This window comes from Marmota marmota, unplaced genomic scaffold (assembly GCF_001458135.2).
Source record: "Marmota marmota marmota unplaced genomic scaffold, marMar, whole genome shotgun sequence".
Classification (NCBI taxonomy): domain Eukaryota; kingdom Metazoa; phylum Chordata; class Mammalia; order Rodentia; family Sciuridae; genus Marmota; species Marmota marmota.
In genome coordinates this window covers 36597783-36614914 of record NW_026000005.1, presented here as the reverse complement: position 1 = coordinate 36614914, position 17132 = coordinate 36597783, and the positions used below count along the sequence as shown (strand labels likewise).

The 17132-nt window shown below is 54.2% G+C and overlaps 1 protein-coding gene across 1 annotated transcript in view; it reads right to left on the bottom strand.

Annotated features, from left to right (window-relative positions):
- Speg (striated muscle enriched protein kinase) overlaps positions 1–17132 on the bottom strand; it is a 48268-nt gene that overhangs the window by 10474 nt on the left and 20662 nt on the right. Inside the window, exons 10-30 of the mRNA XM_048808994.1 lie at positions 15107–15367; positions 14131–14289; positions 13818–14007; positions 13479–13702; positions 11048–11167; positions 10725–10829; positions 9928–10134; positions 9491–9614; positions 9220–9395; positions 6650–6762; positions 6109–6277; positions 5784–5880; positions 5467–5667; positions 4031–4088; positions 3388–3465; positions 3116–3294; positions 2666–2692; positions 1944–2096; positions 1741–1783; positions 657–725; positions 5–420 (exon numbers count right to left, since the gene is read on the bottom strand). Of these exons, the coding sequence (XP_048664951.1) occupies positions 5–420; positions 657–725; positions 1741–1783; positions 1944–2096; positions 2666–2692; positions 3116–3294; positions 3388–3465; positions 4031–4088; positions 5467–5667; positions 5784–5880; positions 6109–6277; positions 6650–6762; positions 9220–9395; positions 9491–9614; positions 9928–10134; positions 10725–10829; positions 11048–11167; positions 13479–13702; positions 13818–14007; positions 14131–14289; positions 15107–15367 (3169 nt within the window). The remainder of the gene's footprint in view (positions 1–4; positions 421–656; positions 726–1740; positions 1784–1943; positions 2097–2665; positions 2693–3115; positions 3295–3387; positions 3466–4030; positions 4089–5466; positions 5668–5783; positions 5881–6108; positions 6278–6649; positions 6763–9219; positions 9396–9490; positions 9615–9927; positions 10135–10724; positions 10830–11047; positions 11168–13478; positions 13703–13817; positions 14008–14130; positions 14290–15106; positions 15368–17132) is intronic.

Below are 17132 nucleotides of genomic sequence, written 5' to 3'. Positions count from 1 at the left end.
GCTCTCAGCGGAGCTACCCCTGCGGAGCTCTCCCCGCCTGGGACTGGACCCAGCTGGGGGCTCCTGGCCTGGAGAGGGGAGGGCCTGAGGGCTGGGAACCTCCTGGTCCTGAGAGGGAGCCCTTCCCAGCTCTTGCCAATCCATGGGAGTGGCAGCACCAGCCTCTGGGGTTCCCAGGGCCTCATCCTCAGTGGGAATGTCTGTGAGGGACACCCTGGAGCCAGAGAACTCTGGTTGCAGGGGGCGGGGAACAGTGGGCAACTCCTCCAGCTCTTCCTCTTCCGAGTCCGAGGAGGATGAGAGCCCCCCACTGGGGGGTGTTCTTCTGGGCATGGCCACCCACACCCTCTCTGGGGGCGCCCGCAGCAACTCTGGGATGGGGCGCAGCACCAGGTGGCATTTGTAACTGATCTGTGAGCGCTGGAGACAGGGTGCTAGAGTCAGACCTGAGGGGCCCCCAGGCAGGACTGCCACCCCTCAGGCCCACCTCAGCCCTGGAGAAGGAGGCCTAGGCAGGCAGAGGGGCGGGGGCATAAGGAAAGCCAGAATTGAGACAACACACACAGAGGAGCAGGAGGTGAGGGCACACACGGAAAACAGACCAGATGAGAGAAAATTAGATGGTGAAGGAACAGAGGCAGGGCTGAGCCACTCACCTGCCACCTCCGACGTGACAGGAAGAGCTTCAGGTGATCTGTGCTCACCTCGGCTCCCTTTGCCTGTGTCTGCAAACCCAGGAAAGAGGACCTGAGGGTCAGCTCTCTATTAACCTAGACCCTCAAGGTTTGGCAATGGAGAGACAAAGTCCACTGGGGGTTGAAGGCATGGAACGGCAGCACTGAGTCTGGGCTCCTGAGGGTCCTCTTTCCCTTTGATCAATCAGGACAACTATCATAGTCAGGGTGCACACTTGTGGACAAACTCCCTGAATCTAAGGGGACAGGTAGAAATCGGGTGGCTCCCAGGAATGGCTTCTGAGCTGATACCGGGGGCTCAAGGTCCTCTCCTGTACACTGGCTGCTGGGAAGGCTGTGATCTTAGGCCCCTGGCTGGCCCCTAGTTGCCCTTCTGTCTCCATGTAACGCCACATTCCAGGCATCAGGAGCTGGGGTCTGGACAAAGACAGAGGCTTCCCTGAGCTACCCTCACCCACATGGCTCTTGTTTCTGATCTGAGGAGGCTCTTACCTCAAGGACTGCTAGCAGAATGACCAAATTCTCCAGCTGACCCAGCACAGCAAGCACTCAATGGAGTTTATTCAAGTGTTCTTTCTGGACTCAGTTGCTAAACTCACACCTCTGTGCCTAGCACTGTGCTCTGGGGTGCTGGGGTTTGAAGATGAATGAGAACCCTGTCCTCACGGAGATCATAATAAGAGGCTGAGCCTACAGGCCACCCACCCACCACACTGTGAGGACCAGTACAAGACAGTGGTGGACATACAGAAATGACGAAGATGAGGGCTGATCTCTAGCATCAGACAGAACCCTGAAGAGGACTCCTGGAGTGGAGGGGATTCAAGACTTAGAGTCCATTATATCCCAACTTGATCACTTAATTGGGGTCCAATTTCTTTATCAACAATGGGAACTATGCCTTTCTTTACTGAGCTATTATGAGGCTAATAGATCATATGTATATAAACTAGAGCATAGTTAGTGCATAGAGTAGACGTTCAATAAATTGAGCTATAATGTCTTCTCTCCCTCTCCCACCACCAACTGGCAGGACTAGACTTACTTTGAACCAAGGATGTTCTAGAGTCTCCTCTGCAGTAGGTCTCCTGTAAAGGAATGAGGATTAAGTAGGGATTTTTTTGTTCATTTATTCAGATAGTTAATAAATGTTTGAGAAAACAGGGCCTCTAAGGAGCTGGGGGTTACATATCTAAGGACAGAGGCTTAACAGGAGTAGGCGGGTAGCATGAGGGGTCTCGTACTCACATCCGGTCCTGCACCAGCACTTTGATGAGGAAGCCCCGGGCCTCTCTGCTCAAGCTCAGGAACGTGGTCTCCTCAAAGGCCACATTGTAGTTTCGGATGTTCATCAGTGTTGTCCGATCGTTCTCTCCAACAAATGGGGAGATTCCGGTCAGACTGCAGGTGGAGAGGACTGTTGTGAGAGGAGGGTCCTGGGGCTGAGGCAGAAGTGAAGTAGAATGCAGGGGACCAGGGGCAGGTAGAGGCCCCAGGTTGTGGGGATGGCACAGGCTGGGTGAATCTGAATAAGAAGCCAAAGCTTCAGACTCTTGCCTGTCCTGCTCCTACTACAACCCCTGGAAGAGCAGAGGACAGTCCTGCCTTGGGACCTGGTTACTTGTGCTTTTAGAGGACCAGTTCTGCCCCACCTCCCGTGTGGCCTTTCTATGAGATGAGGCATCTGTGTGAAGGGAGTCCCACCCCTTATAGTCCATGATCTTGACACTCAGAACCAGGCAGTTCCCTGCCCAAATGGCACTGAGTTGCACTGGTCCAATGTGTCCATCTCTTATGGAGGGTGTGATAGTGGACAAGGTCGGACATGCAGAGCAGGGCATCCAAGTTCATGCATGTGAGGCCCCTTGAAGTGCAGGAAGATGTGGGAGTAGAGGGGTGGGCTGCGGGCCCTGCAAATGTTAGGGGTGGGCCTATCAGGAGACCATTAGGAGACTGGAGAGGATTCTTACCAAAGGAAGGCAATGACGCCCACAGGCCTGTGGGAAGAGAGTGGACAGGTGAGAGGATAGCCTGCCTCCTGCTGGAAGTGAGCAGTTCTCTGATACCTCAACTCTGAGATGTCCTCCCAAGGAACACCATGCTGGACAAACGGACACAGTAGTGTCTCCTTCGGGGAGGCCCCTGAACCCAGTGGTTCAAAAGGCTCATGACAGGGCTGACCTGTCATGAAGCCCAGAGAAGTCTGAGCACCAATGAGAGCATGTCTGTCTCACTAGGGTGGCCCCACCCCCAAGGGAGCCAGGAGCCGAGGACTGCAAGACTCTTACATGGGCAAGAGACCCTGTGAACACTGCCACCAGGCAACTGTCAGAGAATGCTCATAATGCTCCTCTTTGCTGGTGAGCTAAGTCCTAAGTCCCCAACATGGCCCACCCAGTGGCTGAGAATGCCAGCATTACCAGATGTCAGTGACTCCAGACACAGGGCTCTGGTTGACGATCTCGGGAGCAACGAACTCAGGTGTGCCATACTGGCAGTACTGGGGCTCTCCTGGAGTCAGCTCCTGGGCATTCCCAAAATCACAGATGCGCACCTGCTCTTCGCCGTCTGCACCGTCCCACACCAGCAGGTTCTCAGGCTATGAAACACAAGCAATGGGAGGAAGCTGAGTAAAGTACACTCTGCCTCGTGTACTGATCAGGGGCTGCCTGCTCTCCCCTCTCTGCCTCACCTTGACATCGAGGTGCAGCACCTGGCTCTGATGCAGGTAGCATATTCCCTCTAGTACCTGACGCATATAGGCCCGGATCTGTGGAAACAGGAAGCCCAGAGTCCTTGGGGGTAGTGTGGGGAGCTATGCTTGATCACCACCAGCCCAGGGGAGTGGCTTTCAGATGGCTCATGGAGGGGGTTGAAACACAAGTTTGGGGTTGCTAAGACCTAGGGTTATCATGTACAGCTATACAAGTTGGGAACAGCACAATTATAGGGGACTTTACATTATGAAATATAGAGCTGTGCAGTGTATAGTATGTACAGCCAGACCCTGCAGGATGGCAACGAGACCCAGAGTCTAGGTGGGGTTGCTTCTGAGACACGATTGGGGAATGTGTACGTGAGAAAGACCAAATCAACACTGCTAGGGCTTAGGGTGGGTCTGCTGAGATCAGAGGACAGTACAAGTCCCAAAGAGATGGGGGTGTGGTTCCCCCAGGGTGGGGAGTTCTGTTGCCTGCCTAACAATGCTCTCTACCACCACCCTTGGCTTCCTCATGGGCAGAGGTGGCATGTGGGGGCACCCCCCTGTTGACTCTCTGAGCTCAGATGGGTGAAGGCTGGTTCCCAACCTGGCCCCTGCCACCCGCTGCCCTCACCTCAGACTCACACACGGTGGGTTTCCTGGCCATTCTCTCCAGCAGCTCCTCTGTACAGCTATGTCCTGGATCAAGGAGAACAGTGACCAGTGCAGACTGCCTGGCCCAGCCCCAGAGATCAGCATGGGCCTTAGCTCCGCACAGGCTTCTCCTTCCCCTTAAAGCACATCTGATACCAGTCAGAGTTGTCCTCACCTTTCCCCATCATGTGGGTGCACAGATGGGACAACTCACTCGCTGGAACACTCACTTATTGCAGGACTTCAGGCAAGTCACTTATCTATCCTCTCTGGGTTGAGGTTCCCTCAGGTATAAAATGGGAATAACACTCTCCCCTGCCCACCTGATGAAGTATTTATAGGGATCAAATCATAGAAGAGGGGGCTGGGTTGTGGCTCAGTGGTGGAGCACTTGCCTAGCACATGAGAGGCACTGAGTTTGAGTCTTAACACCACACAAAAGTAAACTAGTAAAATAAAGTTTTAAAAAGTTTTTTTTTAAAAAAAATCATAGAAGAATCTTGTTGACTGTGGAAGGAACTTCTTGATGCTATCTGGTAATGAGCCAGAGGTCTACAACATGGAAAAATTTGTCATTTTGCTGAGGTTTATATTTGAACAGTGAGGCCTGGGTGACTGGTAAGCAGGTCATGGTCACCCTGATATAGGAGAGTTGAATCAATCACCCAGCATCCTTAATTCAAAGTGCCTTTGTTTAACTGAAGCTTTCATGAAAGGTAACATTTTTTTTTTTTAAATGAAAACGGCCTCCCAAATAAAGCCAAGCATAGCTGCTCATTTGAAGTGGGCTCCTTCAAATGTGCAGATACACTGTGTGTCTTTCACTGCCCCTACACCCCAGCACTGGGATTGATAATTTTTTAAAAATATATTTTTTTAGTTGTCAATGGATCTTTATTTTATATATTTATATCTGGTGCTGAGAATCAAACCAAGTGCCTCACACATGCTAGGCAAGTGCTCTACCACTGAGCCACAACCCCAGCCCCAGACTGAAACAGGCCTTGAGTTTGCAGTACTCTTGCCTCAGCCTCTGGAGTTGCTGGGATTACAGATGTGTGCCACCCAGTTACTATCCTGCATTTTGTGATTAAAAAGCGTATGCCATTTGTTAGCTATGTGACCTTGGGCCAGTTATTTAACCTCTTCATACCTGTTTCATCATCCTTCAAAATTGGATAATAAAATCCCATCAGGTAGGTTTACATGAGACTTACATAGGCTGATAATTGCAAAACTCATAAAACACTGCCAGACACATATTAAATGCTATGTAAGACTAAGCTAGGAAAAAAAAAAGACTGGTTTTCACAGAAGCCTCCAGACTTAATCCTCCCAGTTGTCAACAGGTCCACTTTGTAAATGATAATCCAGGCATGGGTACCCTCCACTCCCCTGCAGCCTGTCCCAGGATACAGCTCAGTGACAATGACCAGTCCCCGGCGCCTTTCGAAGGCCTCATGGAAGTAGACGATGCAATCGTGCTGAAGCCGGGCCAGCAGCCGGGCTTCCCGCCGGGCTGATGCCTTGGGCTTTGCCTGGCTGGGGATGAACTTGGCCGCAAACTCCAGGCCAGAGCTGCGTTCCACCACACGCCGCAGGTAGGAGAAGGCACCCCTGGGTGATACAAGGAAGGTAGCAGTCCTCAGCTGCAGCCCTGTCTACCCTCTTCTGGCCCTCGGACCCACCAGCCTCCCTTGGCCCCCCTACATTGGTGCTTCCCAGCTCCACACCTGCCAATCTCCTGGTGAATGTCATAAAAGTCGCTGAGTCTCCTTCCTCGATGTTCTCCATCCTCCCCGACCCCCTCGACCTCCATAGCTGTCTGAGCTGTGGAAACAGATGTCCTGAGGTTAGGTGAGGAGGGCATGAAAGGGACAAGGGTAGAGACTGGGACCAGCGGGGAAAATGGAGGAGACAGAAGAGGAGCAAGAATATTGGGGCCTAAGGTGGGGAGCTGGGGCTGGGGGATGCGATGGTCAGGAGTGAAGGGCGGGGGCTCACATCATGTTCCTGGAAGTGGGCATCTGGCCCTCCTCCCCAGGAACTACAGCTCACCAGAGTGCACAGCCAACTCTGCTTTGCAGGAGACTTCCCCCGCCAGGTTCCGGGCAGTACAGGTGTAGACGCCCCCATCCTGGGTCCCCGTGCTGAGCACCACCAAGGAACACTCGTTCTCTTCATATACAAAGCTCACATGGCTGCTCTCAGCCAGCAGCACCTCGTCCTGCAGAGGTAGGTGTTACCTCCAGCCCGGGCCTGGCCTCACCTCCACCTGGCACTCAGCTTTATTTCCATACTAGAGACCCAGATTCATCTAGATCTGTGAGCCAGGAGCCCATTCACCAGGTGGCTTCTCCATACCAGTGGCCTTGCTCCTCCAGGACCCAGAGTCAGCTTCTCCCTTAGCTTAGCTAAAAGACCTGCACCTTTTAGTCAATCATCTGGATCCCACTTCCTCCTCCTAACCACATCTCTGCCCAGACTCCTTGCTCCTAAGGCCTCCAGAACCTCTCAAGCTCCCAGGGGACCCCTTCCCCATCTGCCAGGCTCTGGCAAGCTGGCCTGATCCCTGCTGAGGCCTATATCACCCACTGACCTTGTACCATGTGATGTCTGGCAGCGGTTTCCCCTCAACCACCACAGCAAAGCGAGCGGTTTCTCCAGCCCCAACCTCCACATCCTCCATGATGGACTCAAACCGGGGAGCCTCTGAAACATACAGGAACAGGTGAGTAGAAGGGCGGGATTAGCACGTTCTCCAAAGGTCCTGCCTTCTCAGTCCTTCTTCTAAACCCTATCAGCAACTGGCTTCTCGGAATGCCAGGCCCTAGCCTCCCAGGCCAACTACCCCTCAGAACACCAAAGTTCCTTGCCTGGACCAAGTGTTCTCCCTATAAATCCAAACATAATGTTCTCCAAATCTCTGAAAAACTGTCACAGGTACAGGCTTACTTGGTTTGACCTTCAGCGTTCATTTACTAGCTTTGAAATTAGGAGAGTTGTCACACATAAAAGAAATCTGGATTTCCTGTCTCTTGAAAAATCAGGACTGGCCATCCTGAGCCACTTCCCCTCTTGTATTAACCAGCAAGCATGGTGCGGCTCAATGCTGCCCCCCGTGGGCGACTGCTCTTCTCACAGTTCCACCAGACTACTGCTCAGGGATGACATTGCCTTTTTTTTCTGTGGTACTTTCTTTTTCTCTTTATTCTGTGGACTGGGAATTGAGCTAGATGCTAGATAAGCCCTCTATCACTGAGTTACATCCCCGGCCCTTTTTATTTTTTGAGAGACAGTCTTTCTGAGTGCCTAGGCTGGCCTTGAACTTATGATTCTCCTGCCTCAGCCTCCTAAAGAGCTGAGTGAGAGACGTTCTCCACCACTCCTGGCAACATTACCTTTAATCTTAAAGTTTTTCCATCTGAATCTCATTTAAATGTTTAGGGAACTTTCTACCATCTGGAAGACGGCAAGATAACCCCCAAATGTTAACCAGACAGTCTAGAAGCTAACTTTCTACTTAGTTCTCCCACAGGTGATTGATTTTATCCTCCACATACATGTGGACCTGCAAAGCCACTTCTAATTCTCATGAATTAAATATATTTTTGCATTAAATACATTTGTGAAGAAGCCTATGATTTCCATGTGCTCTGTCCTAAGCATGTTTGAGGATCTTGGCTTTAAGGAGAGTGGGAGTGAGTGATCAGGACCTCAGAGAGGAGCAGGGTGGCCAGGTATGGACCACCACCCACTTCAGGGACCCACTTGGCTTTATGCAGACAGCAGGGGGCTCTGTTCTAGGAATATGGGGGACAGATACTGCAATGTAGCTGATGTGGAGGAAGGGGGCTAGCATTCCACTTGCCCTGCCTGGCTGGGGCTGGGCTGGAGCCCAGTGAATGAGGGTGATAATGGAAGCCCCAGGTCCATTTTAGCCCTGGCTGGGTGGATCATAGTCTCCCTCATTCACTGCTCTGGCCAAACTGTGCTGCAGGGCTTTTAGGGCCAGGGCCTCTCTATGCTCCAAACATAGGGCTGTGTCTGGGAAGGAAGATGAGTCTTGCAGATGGCACTGTTGGGGAACAAAGCAGTGACTGAGTAGGAAGTGCTGGGGATCATGGCTGGGCAAAGGGCAAGACTCTCCAAAGGGGGCCCCCAGGAATCTGTGGCCCCACCCCATCTACCCTCTTCACCTCCAAGTCAGGAGGGTTCCCGTCTCTTCTTCTCACCCCTTACTGCTTTCTCTCCTTTCTAGAAATCTGGTCCCCAGGTGAGCGGGGAAGCAAGCTCTGAAGGTCAAAGCACCAGAAAGTTTCAAGTGAATGTCCATGACTGTTTTAAAGCACTGGAAAATGTCCATTTGCCCAGATCGCCTGTGCTAACGAACATGTCACTTTCTTTGCTTTTGGCTGGAATTATATCTCTCGGCAGGTAGCACTGTTCAGCTCATGTGGATCTGAAGTTCTGAGTGGCAGTTACAGATGTCTAGAGTTAATTAACAACCGGAAAACAAAACAATTACTACTTAAGCATGCTACGGCTTAAGAGGCTACATCCTCAAAGGAGAAATTATAAAAAGGGGCCTTGCTGTGAAGGTTGGGAGGCCTGGTCAAAGAGGGTTGTACAAAAAGGCAGCCAAGAGCCTCAGAGATGGAAGTTGGGTGATAAGCTGCGCTCAGTGGCTCTTGCTTGTTTTTATTAACTCAGTCTTCCCATTCTTGTTATAGCTGAGATCTCTTTCCTGTTGGGCTTAGCATAAGAGCCAGGGCTTTGGAGTCTGACATCCAACTTGAACCCAGCTCCTGTATTAATTTATTTAACCTGGCTCCTTGGGCCAGGTTAGTTAGCACACTTTTGAGCCTCAGTTTCCTTACCTATAAAGTGGGGATAATAACCAACCCCATTGCACAAGCTTGTTATAGGTATTAAATGAAGTGATCTATGTAAGACACTTATCACCGATCCTGGCACATACTAGGTGCCCAATCAATATTTTATTAGTATTATCACTGCTATTATTACTAGTACTGGTATTATTACTGCCATTAGATGTACAAGCCTGAGAGGGAGGACATGGGATATGATCCCCTGAGGCAGGTGGGTGTGTACACCTGAAAGCGTGCTTCAGAGGGAGGAATGGGAAGAATGCCTACTGTCACCCACCTGCCAGCTCCAGTGTGACCGAGCAGGCCTGTGTGCCATGGCGGTTGCGGGCAGTGCAGGTGAGTGACCCCACGTCCCGGCGGCTCACCCGACAGATCCGAAGAGAGTACTGGTCGTCATCCGGCTGGCTTAGCTCATACACACCTGTCCGTGCCTCCAGGAGGGCCCCTCGGCAGCTAAGGGACACAAGACAGGACAGGAGGTCCTCCTAGGCCAAGCTGGGGCTGGACTATTACATATGGGGAATGGGTCAGCAGGTGGGGAATCCTACCTCCTCCAGACGACCTGGGCCTCTACATGGTTGAAGGTGATGGTGACATGGGCAGGCTGTCCCTCTACCACATACACGATGTCTGGTTTGTCCAGCACAGCAGGGGCCTCCTCTAGGGGTGGGCCTGGGAGAAGGAGAGCACAGGCTCCATACGGGGCTAATGCTGAGAACTCAACACCCACTGCTCCTCTCTTACCCCAATCATCACCAGAGTTGATGAGGAAGCTGGGGCTCAGAGAGGTTTAGTCTTTTGTGCAGGGAACACAGCCAGGAAGCAGCAGAGCAAGGGCTAGACTACAGCTTGTCTGACCCCAGGGCCTTAGCTTTGTCCCTGGGCCCTGCTGCCACTGATGGGCCAGGATCCCACTCAGCCACACTGTTCCTGCCATGGTTATTTAGTCTCCCCTCAGCCCTGCCCTTGGGAGTCCCCTGCTCACCATGCTCCAGCAGCTGTGTGGGCTCCGATGCGGGTGAGGGCTTGCTGCTGCTCTTGCCAGTGGTGCTGAGGACCCGGAAGACATGCTGGAGCCCCTTCCGCAGCCCTGTGGCCGCCCACCTGGGCTCCCGCAGACCTGTGGCCAGCGCTGTCCACTGGTCTGAGCCCAGCACCTGGTGCTGCACCGTGTATGTCAGGGAGTCTGGGTCTGGAGGGAAGGCAGTTGCTAGAGGCTGATGTCACAGGGTCACTGTGCTTCCTCATCCCGCCCGCTCAGGGTCCTGGAATTCATCCCTGGTCTTCTCTGAGTGCGTGCCTCAGTTTCCCCTGAGGTTTCCTGCCTGCCTCCCACCTGCTCTGCTTTCTCACTGCCTGCGCCAGCCCTAAAGCCATCAAGCTGCCCGTCGCCAACCCCTTCAGATGTGGAGGAAGGGGCCTAGCATTCCACTTGCCCTGGACTTGTATCCAAATCCTTGCTCCCCGAGGTACGGAAACTGACCAGGAAGAGATCCTGGACAAGGGCAGAAAAGAACATGCCCAGGATCAAGACCCAGGAACCTAGTCCCACTGAGAAAGGGCAAGGATGTGGTGATGCCCCACGGCTCCTCTCCTGACCTGGAGCCAGGGCCTCATCCACCACGGAGAGAAGACAGCGGGTGCTCCTGGCTTCACTCCCAGCACTCCATTGCTCCTGCCTCCCACCATGTTCTTGGAGGCCTAGTGTCCTTGATACCCCTGCCCGAGCCTGCCCTGCCCATCCCCAATCCCCACCCAAAGCCCTGCATGGCCCTGACCCACCGATGGCCATGTCCAGGCTCCTGGGGGGGTTCCATGTGAGCGTGACCATCCTCCCCGTCACAGCCACCACCTGTGGGGCACCATCTGGGGGACCTGGAACCACATCTGAAAGCCACAGGTTAGAGGTCCATGGATCTTTCAGGGCCCAAGAGTACCACAGGATCACTGAGCTTCAGGGATTGAGGCTGGGGACCAGGGGCAGGGGCAAGGCCAGAAGATTTCCAGGGAACCAGGGGGAAACTGGTGGAGGCCCCTCCCTCCCTCAGCACCCAGGTGGTACTGGAGGTTTGGCTATGGGTGCAGCTGCTAGGAGGGTGCCTTACCTGTGACATAGAGGTGGGCATAGCAGGCAGCTTTGCCCAGCTTGTTAGCGATGACACTCTTGTAGACACCAGCATGCTGAGGTCCCACCGCAGGGAACACCAGGCGATGTACATCCCTGTCTGGTGGGGGAGGTACAGTGACATGGGGGCTAAGCTAGGAGGATGCTTTGAGGGGTGAACCGCCACCCATTGCAAGGAGGAGGCAAGTGGGGACAGACGGGGAGGCAGAAAGAAGTATGTCCTTCGAGTGGTCGAAGCCAGCAGTGCTAGACCCTCTTATTGCTCTTCATGCCCAGTAATTTCACAGCTTCCTCCCACATTGGGGCACCCTCTGGGGTCCCTCTCCTGTCGGCTGCTTCCTCATTCCCTCACCTCTACTGGGTCACAACCTTCAGGTCAAGGCTCTGACACAGCTTTGCTCCTAGGCTCCTCCTCCAGTCCTCTTCTCCAGCCCCAGGGCAGCTGCCCTTCCACCCATCTCCAGCAGAGCCTGAGGAAAACCCTTCAGTCCAAATTCCCTTCCAGCCGTGTCCCCTGCTACTCCTCCATGTCTTGACCCTGACAGACCATCAGGTCCCTGAACAAGCCACAGGAGCTCCATCTCTATGTTTTTGCTCACAAATTCCTCCCTCTTGGAATGTTCACCTCGGACCTAAGCCTTTCTTCTCTCTGAGACACAATTCTAGTGAAGCCTACCCTACCATGCCCTGGCTGTCTTCCCTGTGCCATGCCCCAGCTCTCCGTGGCAGGTGGCTGGGTGTGCATCACTGGCCATTGCAGGGCTCTTCCTCTTCACTTCCAGGAGCCATATCGCCTACCCAGTCTGTCCCTTTAAAGACCAGGCTGCTTTTTTCCAGATCTGCTTGTCCCACCCTGAACCCAATGCCTCACATGCAGTAAGTTACAAATACATGTGATATTATGAATTGCAATAAATCATCTACTGGGTGTCCAGCCTTGACATGAAATCCTAATACTTTCAACAACTCTACAAAATTATCCCATTTACCAATGAGGTCAGAGACATTAATTGACTTGCCCAAGGTCACACAGCTAATAAGTGATGAAGCCGTGGCTTGAACTCAGTTTTATCTCCTCCAAGTCTCTTTCCTTACACTCTGCTCCCTGAGTGTTAAGGAGGCTGTCTCTGGCTAGGACACAGAAATGAGGAGGCTTGCACTGTCCTCCTTCACGTCAGGAATGTCCCCAAACACCCTCCCTTCTCTTAGCGGTTATCTCTGCATAGAACAGTCACCCATTCATTTATCTCTGCTGACACTATTTATAAGGAAAGAGAAGCCAGAGGCTGCCAGTGACCCCAGATTCAGGCAGAAGCAGAGACGCCAGCTCAGATCCTGAGACAGACACCCACCCACGGTCTCCAAGCCGATGGGGAGATAGGAAGGCCTGGGGCTGCGCAGTAATCGCTGCTGGAGGGGACCGAGTGGAAAGGCCAGAGCTGCAGCTGTGGCTCTGGAGATAGGGTGAGGGTAGAGTTGAGAGACTGGGACATGGTGATTGGGAGCATCCTTTAGGAGATGGGCACAAGTCAGGTGGTCCTTACTTGTCTTTGAGCAAGTCTCTGTACCTCTGTAAGCCTCAGTTTCCCCATCTGTAAACAGGGCTTATAGTGCCTGCCTTACAGGCCTGTGGCAAGGTAAGATCATACACATCAGGTCTTGAGCACTCAGCAAGCACTTAGTAAGAGGACTTTGGTCGCTTGTGGCTACAGGAGAAGTCCATCATGGGTGACAGTATAGGCACAACTTAAAGAGGCAGGCAGACCTCGCGTGAGAATCAGGTTCCTTCAAGGATGGAATAAAAGTGCTCCCTGGGGAACACAGCTCAGGCCTAGAGGATGCCAACCCAACATGGCCCTCTGTTTCCCCTGCCTCCTTCTGCCTTGCTTGCTATTTGTTAACAACCCAGGACCAAGCCTCCCTTCCCTGCCAGATGCTGCCTACCCCTGCCCTTTCCTTGAAACTTCTCAGGAAGCATGGGCTTTATCAGGGGCTCCTTTTTGAGGAGCATGGCAGCAAGGGTGCAGCTGGTGAAGGGGAGCAGCTGCAGGCCACGCGCTGTCTGCCCGGCATGGCTCTTAGTGCTTTACACAGACAAGCTGATGTGATTCTAGCAGCACCCCTGTAACAGAGGAGGAGACTGAGGCACAGATGGGTTCGACAATCTGGTCAGTATCAGGCTGGGCTACCTGTTGTAAGTGCTAAAGGTGCCATCAAGGGGTGACTAACAGATGGGCACCGTGTGGGATCAAGAAGGGACACAATGACCTCACAGCCCTGGGGGGGCCCCCTTTGCCAGACACCACATCTCTGGTCGAGCTACAAAAGGGAAGGCCCTGATGAAGGGTGGGCTGATGGGAGGGCCCTGAAAGACAAGAGGGTGCCACAAGGGTCCCTTCCTGGACACATACACTGTGTCATGCGCCGGTCGTCACTGCTCTGGATGCGGTGGCCATTGTGGAACCAGCTGATGGTGGGGTAGGGCAGGCCAGTCACCTGGCACTCTAGCATGGCCTCCTTGGCCAGTCCCACTTCCAGGTCCTGCAGTGGCCGCAGGAAGTCAGGAATGGACAGCCGCTCCAGCTCGCCCTGTTCCGGCTCCTCAGGGATGGACGGCATCTTCTCCAGCTTTGAGCTGTAAGAACCACATGGTTGCCCAGAGGTACAGGGCTGCACCTCCTAGTGCAGGATGGGGGCTCCTGAGAGGCAGAGTTAGCAGCGCTGATAGCACCTGGAGCCCCAGGAGGTACCTGGGGCCTGAGGCGGCTGTCCGAGGCTCCTCCACATACAGCTGGGCCGAGCAGTTAGCCTGGCCGTGGGTGTTGGTCGCACTGACTGCGTAGAGCCCTTCATCCTCGCTGCCCACGTGGGCGATGTGCAGTGAGTGCAGACCTCCTTCCTGCCGCAGCCGCAAGTTCTCACTCTCCTCTACAGGGTGACCTGGAGGTGGGAAGGACAGGAGTGCAGAGCCAGTATAGCAGGGGCCCTGCCTTCTGTATACACTCCATCCTGTTCTGGGCCCTTGGGATCTCCCAATATCTGCATAGGGAGGGGGGTGTGTACCAAAGTGAGTCCAGGTAACGGACGGTGGTGGGGTGCCGCTGATCTTGCAGTCGAGGCGGGCAGCACGGCCCTCTAGCACCTCCACGTCTTCCAGCAGCCGGGTGAACAGGGGCGCCAGTGAGGGCCGCACGGTCAGCCGGGCGCTGCAGGTCAGTTCATCTGCAGGGGAGAGGCAGCACTGGGCCAGGGAAGGCCACAGAGGCCCAGGCACCCCACCTCATGGGTCCTGTCCAGTCTTAGGAAACCTGGACAGAGTCCTACAGAATTTCTGGGAACAGGGCTGGGGGCAAGGCAGTGGGCAAAGATCCATTTGCCAGGCTTTCTCAGGAGGTCAGTAAAGAGAGGCAGCAGGCTGCCGTGGCAGGTTGGGGACTCCATAAAAGCCCAGAGCCTGGCCCAGGGCTCCCTCTTACCTCACCCTGCCTGTGCAGGATGAAGGAGTTGGGTTGTGAGAAGGTCCTAAAAGGCAAGTCCACTTCCTCCCCAGCTTCCAACTCTCAGAACTCTCCTCTGTCATCCCACAACTCCCTCCCACCTGTCCCATGCCTAGCAATTGCTGGCATTTAGTAGGTACCCCCAGGCATCCCAGTGCTTTGTTCTAATTTACGTAATCCCTGTAGTCCCCCTAGAAAGTGCGTATTAGCCTGATCCCCTTTTATAGTTGAATAGCCTACAGCTCAAACAGAGGAAGGGACTTGTCCAAAGACACTTGGTTGGGAGCTTGTAGGACAAGAACAGGAGCACAAATCTAGATTTGCTCTCTACATCTCAGCGGACACAGGAACCCTCTGGGTGCCAGGTACTATTTGAAGCTTCACTGTTTTGAGTACTATACTATCTCCTACCCCACCCCACCTCCCCAAGGATATGAGACCCTGTTTCCTAGGGTTTTATTTTGCACCCAGCTCTCTCCCCTCTATCCCCCACACCCAGGTCTGGTGCCCACGGCAGCCCTAGGGCCTGAACAAGTCATTACCTTTGGCTGTGCTGAGCTTGCAAGTGTAGACACCACTGTCGTCCTCATGAACAGAGGTGAGCAGCAGCTTGCATTTGCGGCCATCGAAATGCATCTTGCATTTGAGCAGGGCAGGCTGCAGTAGGCGGCCACGGCACAGCCAGTCCACCTCCACGTCGGCAGGACCTGCCACCAGGCACTCAAACAGCGCCATCTCCCCGGCCCCCACGTTCACGTCCTGCAGGGGGGCCAGCACGGCCAGGGACCGGCTTTCAGGGTGTGCTGGGGGGAAGGTAGCCACAGGGGGCACACACAGAGCAGAGACACACAGGGCGAGGGAGACAAACGCACACACGCACACACAGAGAGACAGACACAGAGAGAGAGATGCATTTTGTTCCTCTGGAGACAGGGAAAGTCCACCCACCCAGCCAGGACAGCAAGGAGCTCCTAGACCTGGCTTTGAGATGGCCACCCAGGTTGGCCCAGGGAGGGAAAAGTCACGAAAGGCAAGAGGGAATCAAGAGGGGAACCAAAGGGCCATGTGGTGGCAGTGACGGCGGCAGAAAAGAAAACGCGGCACACCAACTGGGTACAAACTGGATTTTATTTGAGCTAAGAAATAGTGTTTCCAAATACCTCCACCCCAACAAATGGCCCTGCTCCTGTGCCACGCTTGGCTAACTCCCTCATTCCCAGACAGAGCACCCCCACCCTGACTGTGAATGAGGGAGTCCCCACTGGGCCCTACACCTACCAGAGCCAGGGCTCAGCCCCGGGCCTCTGATTTTTGGTCTCTTGAAGAATAGAAAGTGTCGTGCCATTGAAACCCATTTCTGGAATGGTCAGTGCCCTGCCCCACTCCTTGTGAGCCTCCTGTCCACACCCCTGCCCCTCGGGGCCCTCCCTGCCATGTCTTGTCCTTTCCTGTTCTGTCTCATCCCACTCCAGCTCAGAGGTATCTTTCCCTGACTGTCACAGACACACAGACAAACAAACAGATGGACAGACAAAGGCCTGTAGCAGCGTAGCACATGCATTCACTTGGTGGTCCCCATGGGAAGAGTGTGGGAGGATTGATAACCCTCATGCCCCACCCTCCCAGCACTCAGTCCATCTGGGGGCCTCCTGGCCTGCACAGCCACTTGAGGAGGGAGGGTCCCCAGGGGCCCAGGGGCTACCCCAGGGTGCTGCATTGGCTGGGGAGGGGAGGGGAGGCTGGGATGGGTCCAGGCCAGCAGGCCGGCTGGGTCTGTGGGCAGGAGGCAGTGAAACACAGCGAGGTCCGAGAGGTGCCTGAGACAGGGGCGCAGCTCGGAGGGTAGCGGCGGGGAGCGCAGGCGGCCCCCTGAGCTCACTCGCCTGTGTACAGACAAAAACCTCAGTCAGCAAGCGGCAGGTTAGTGCAGCACACCACACACACACACACACACACACACACACACACGCACACGCACAGACCTGGCTAGGGCCCTTCTAGATATGGAGCTGCCTCTAACACTGTAGGGAGCATTGCCATGTTCAGCTCCCCCAAGGTCAGCCCAGGGTGGGAGGGCCAGAGGCTACCCAGAGGCCAAGTTCCCAGGGTTCCTGGGCAGGCAGAGACCCTGAGCAGTCAAGGGAGAGGCATTCACAGGCATCAGGAACACCCCAAAGCCTACAGGATGTTAGGGAGGAATCCCAAAGAGAGAGGCACCAAGACATGGGTTAACACAGAGAAGCGAGGCAGGGCCAGACCCTGGAGAAGGAGCAGGCCAGGGAAGGGGGCACTGAAGAATTTAGAAACCAAACAGGTGGCAGCCATAGGAATGAAAGGCACCAGGGAGGGTGAGGAGGTAAGGCTGGCAGCGGGGCAATGACCGATAGAGTCTGGGCTCCATGCCTGGGGGTATCTCGGGGCATTCCCAAAGGTGGCCTCTGCTGGGCTGGAAGGGACTGAGCTTGTAGGTAAGAGGGACAATGGCTGAGTAAGGACTAAGGAGAGGTTGCTGGTCGTGAGCCATCATAGGACATGGTGAGGTGGGAGGCTGGGTAAACCGCAACCCAG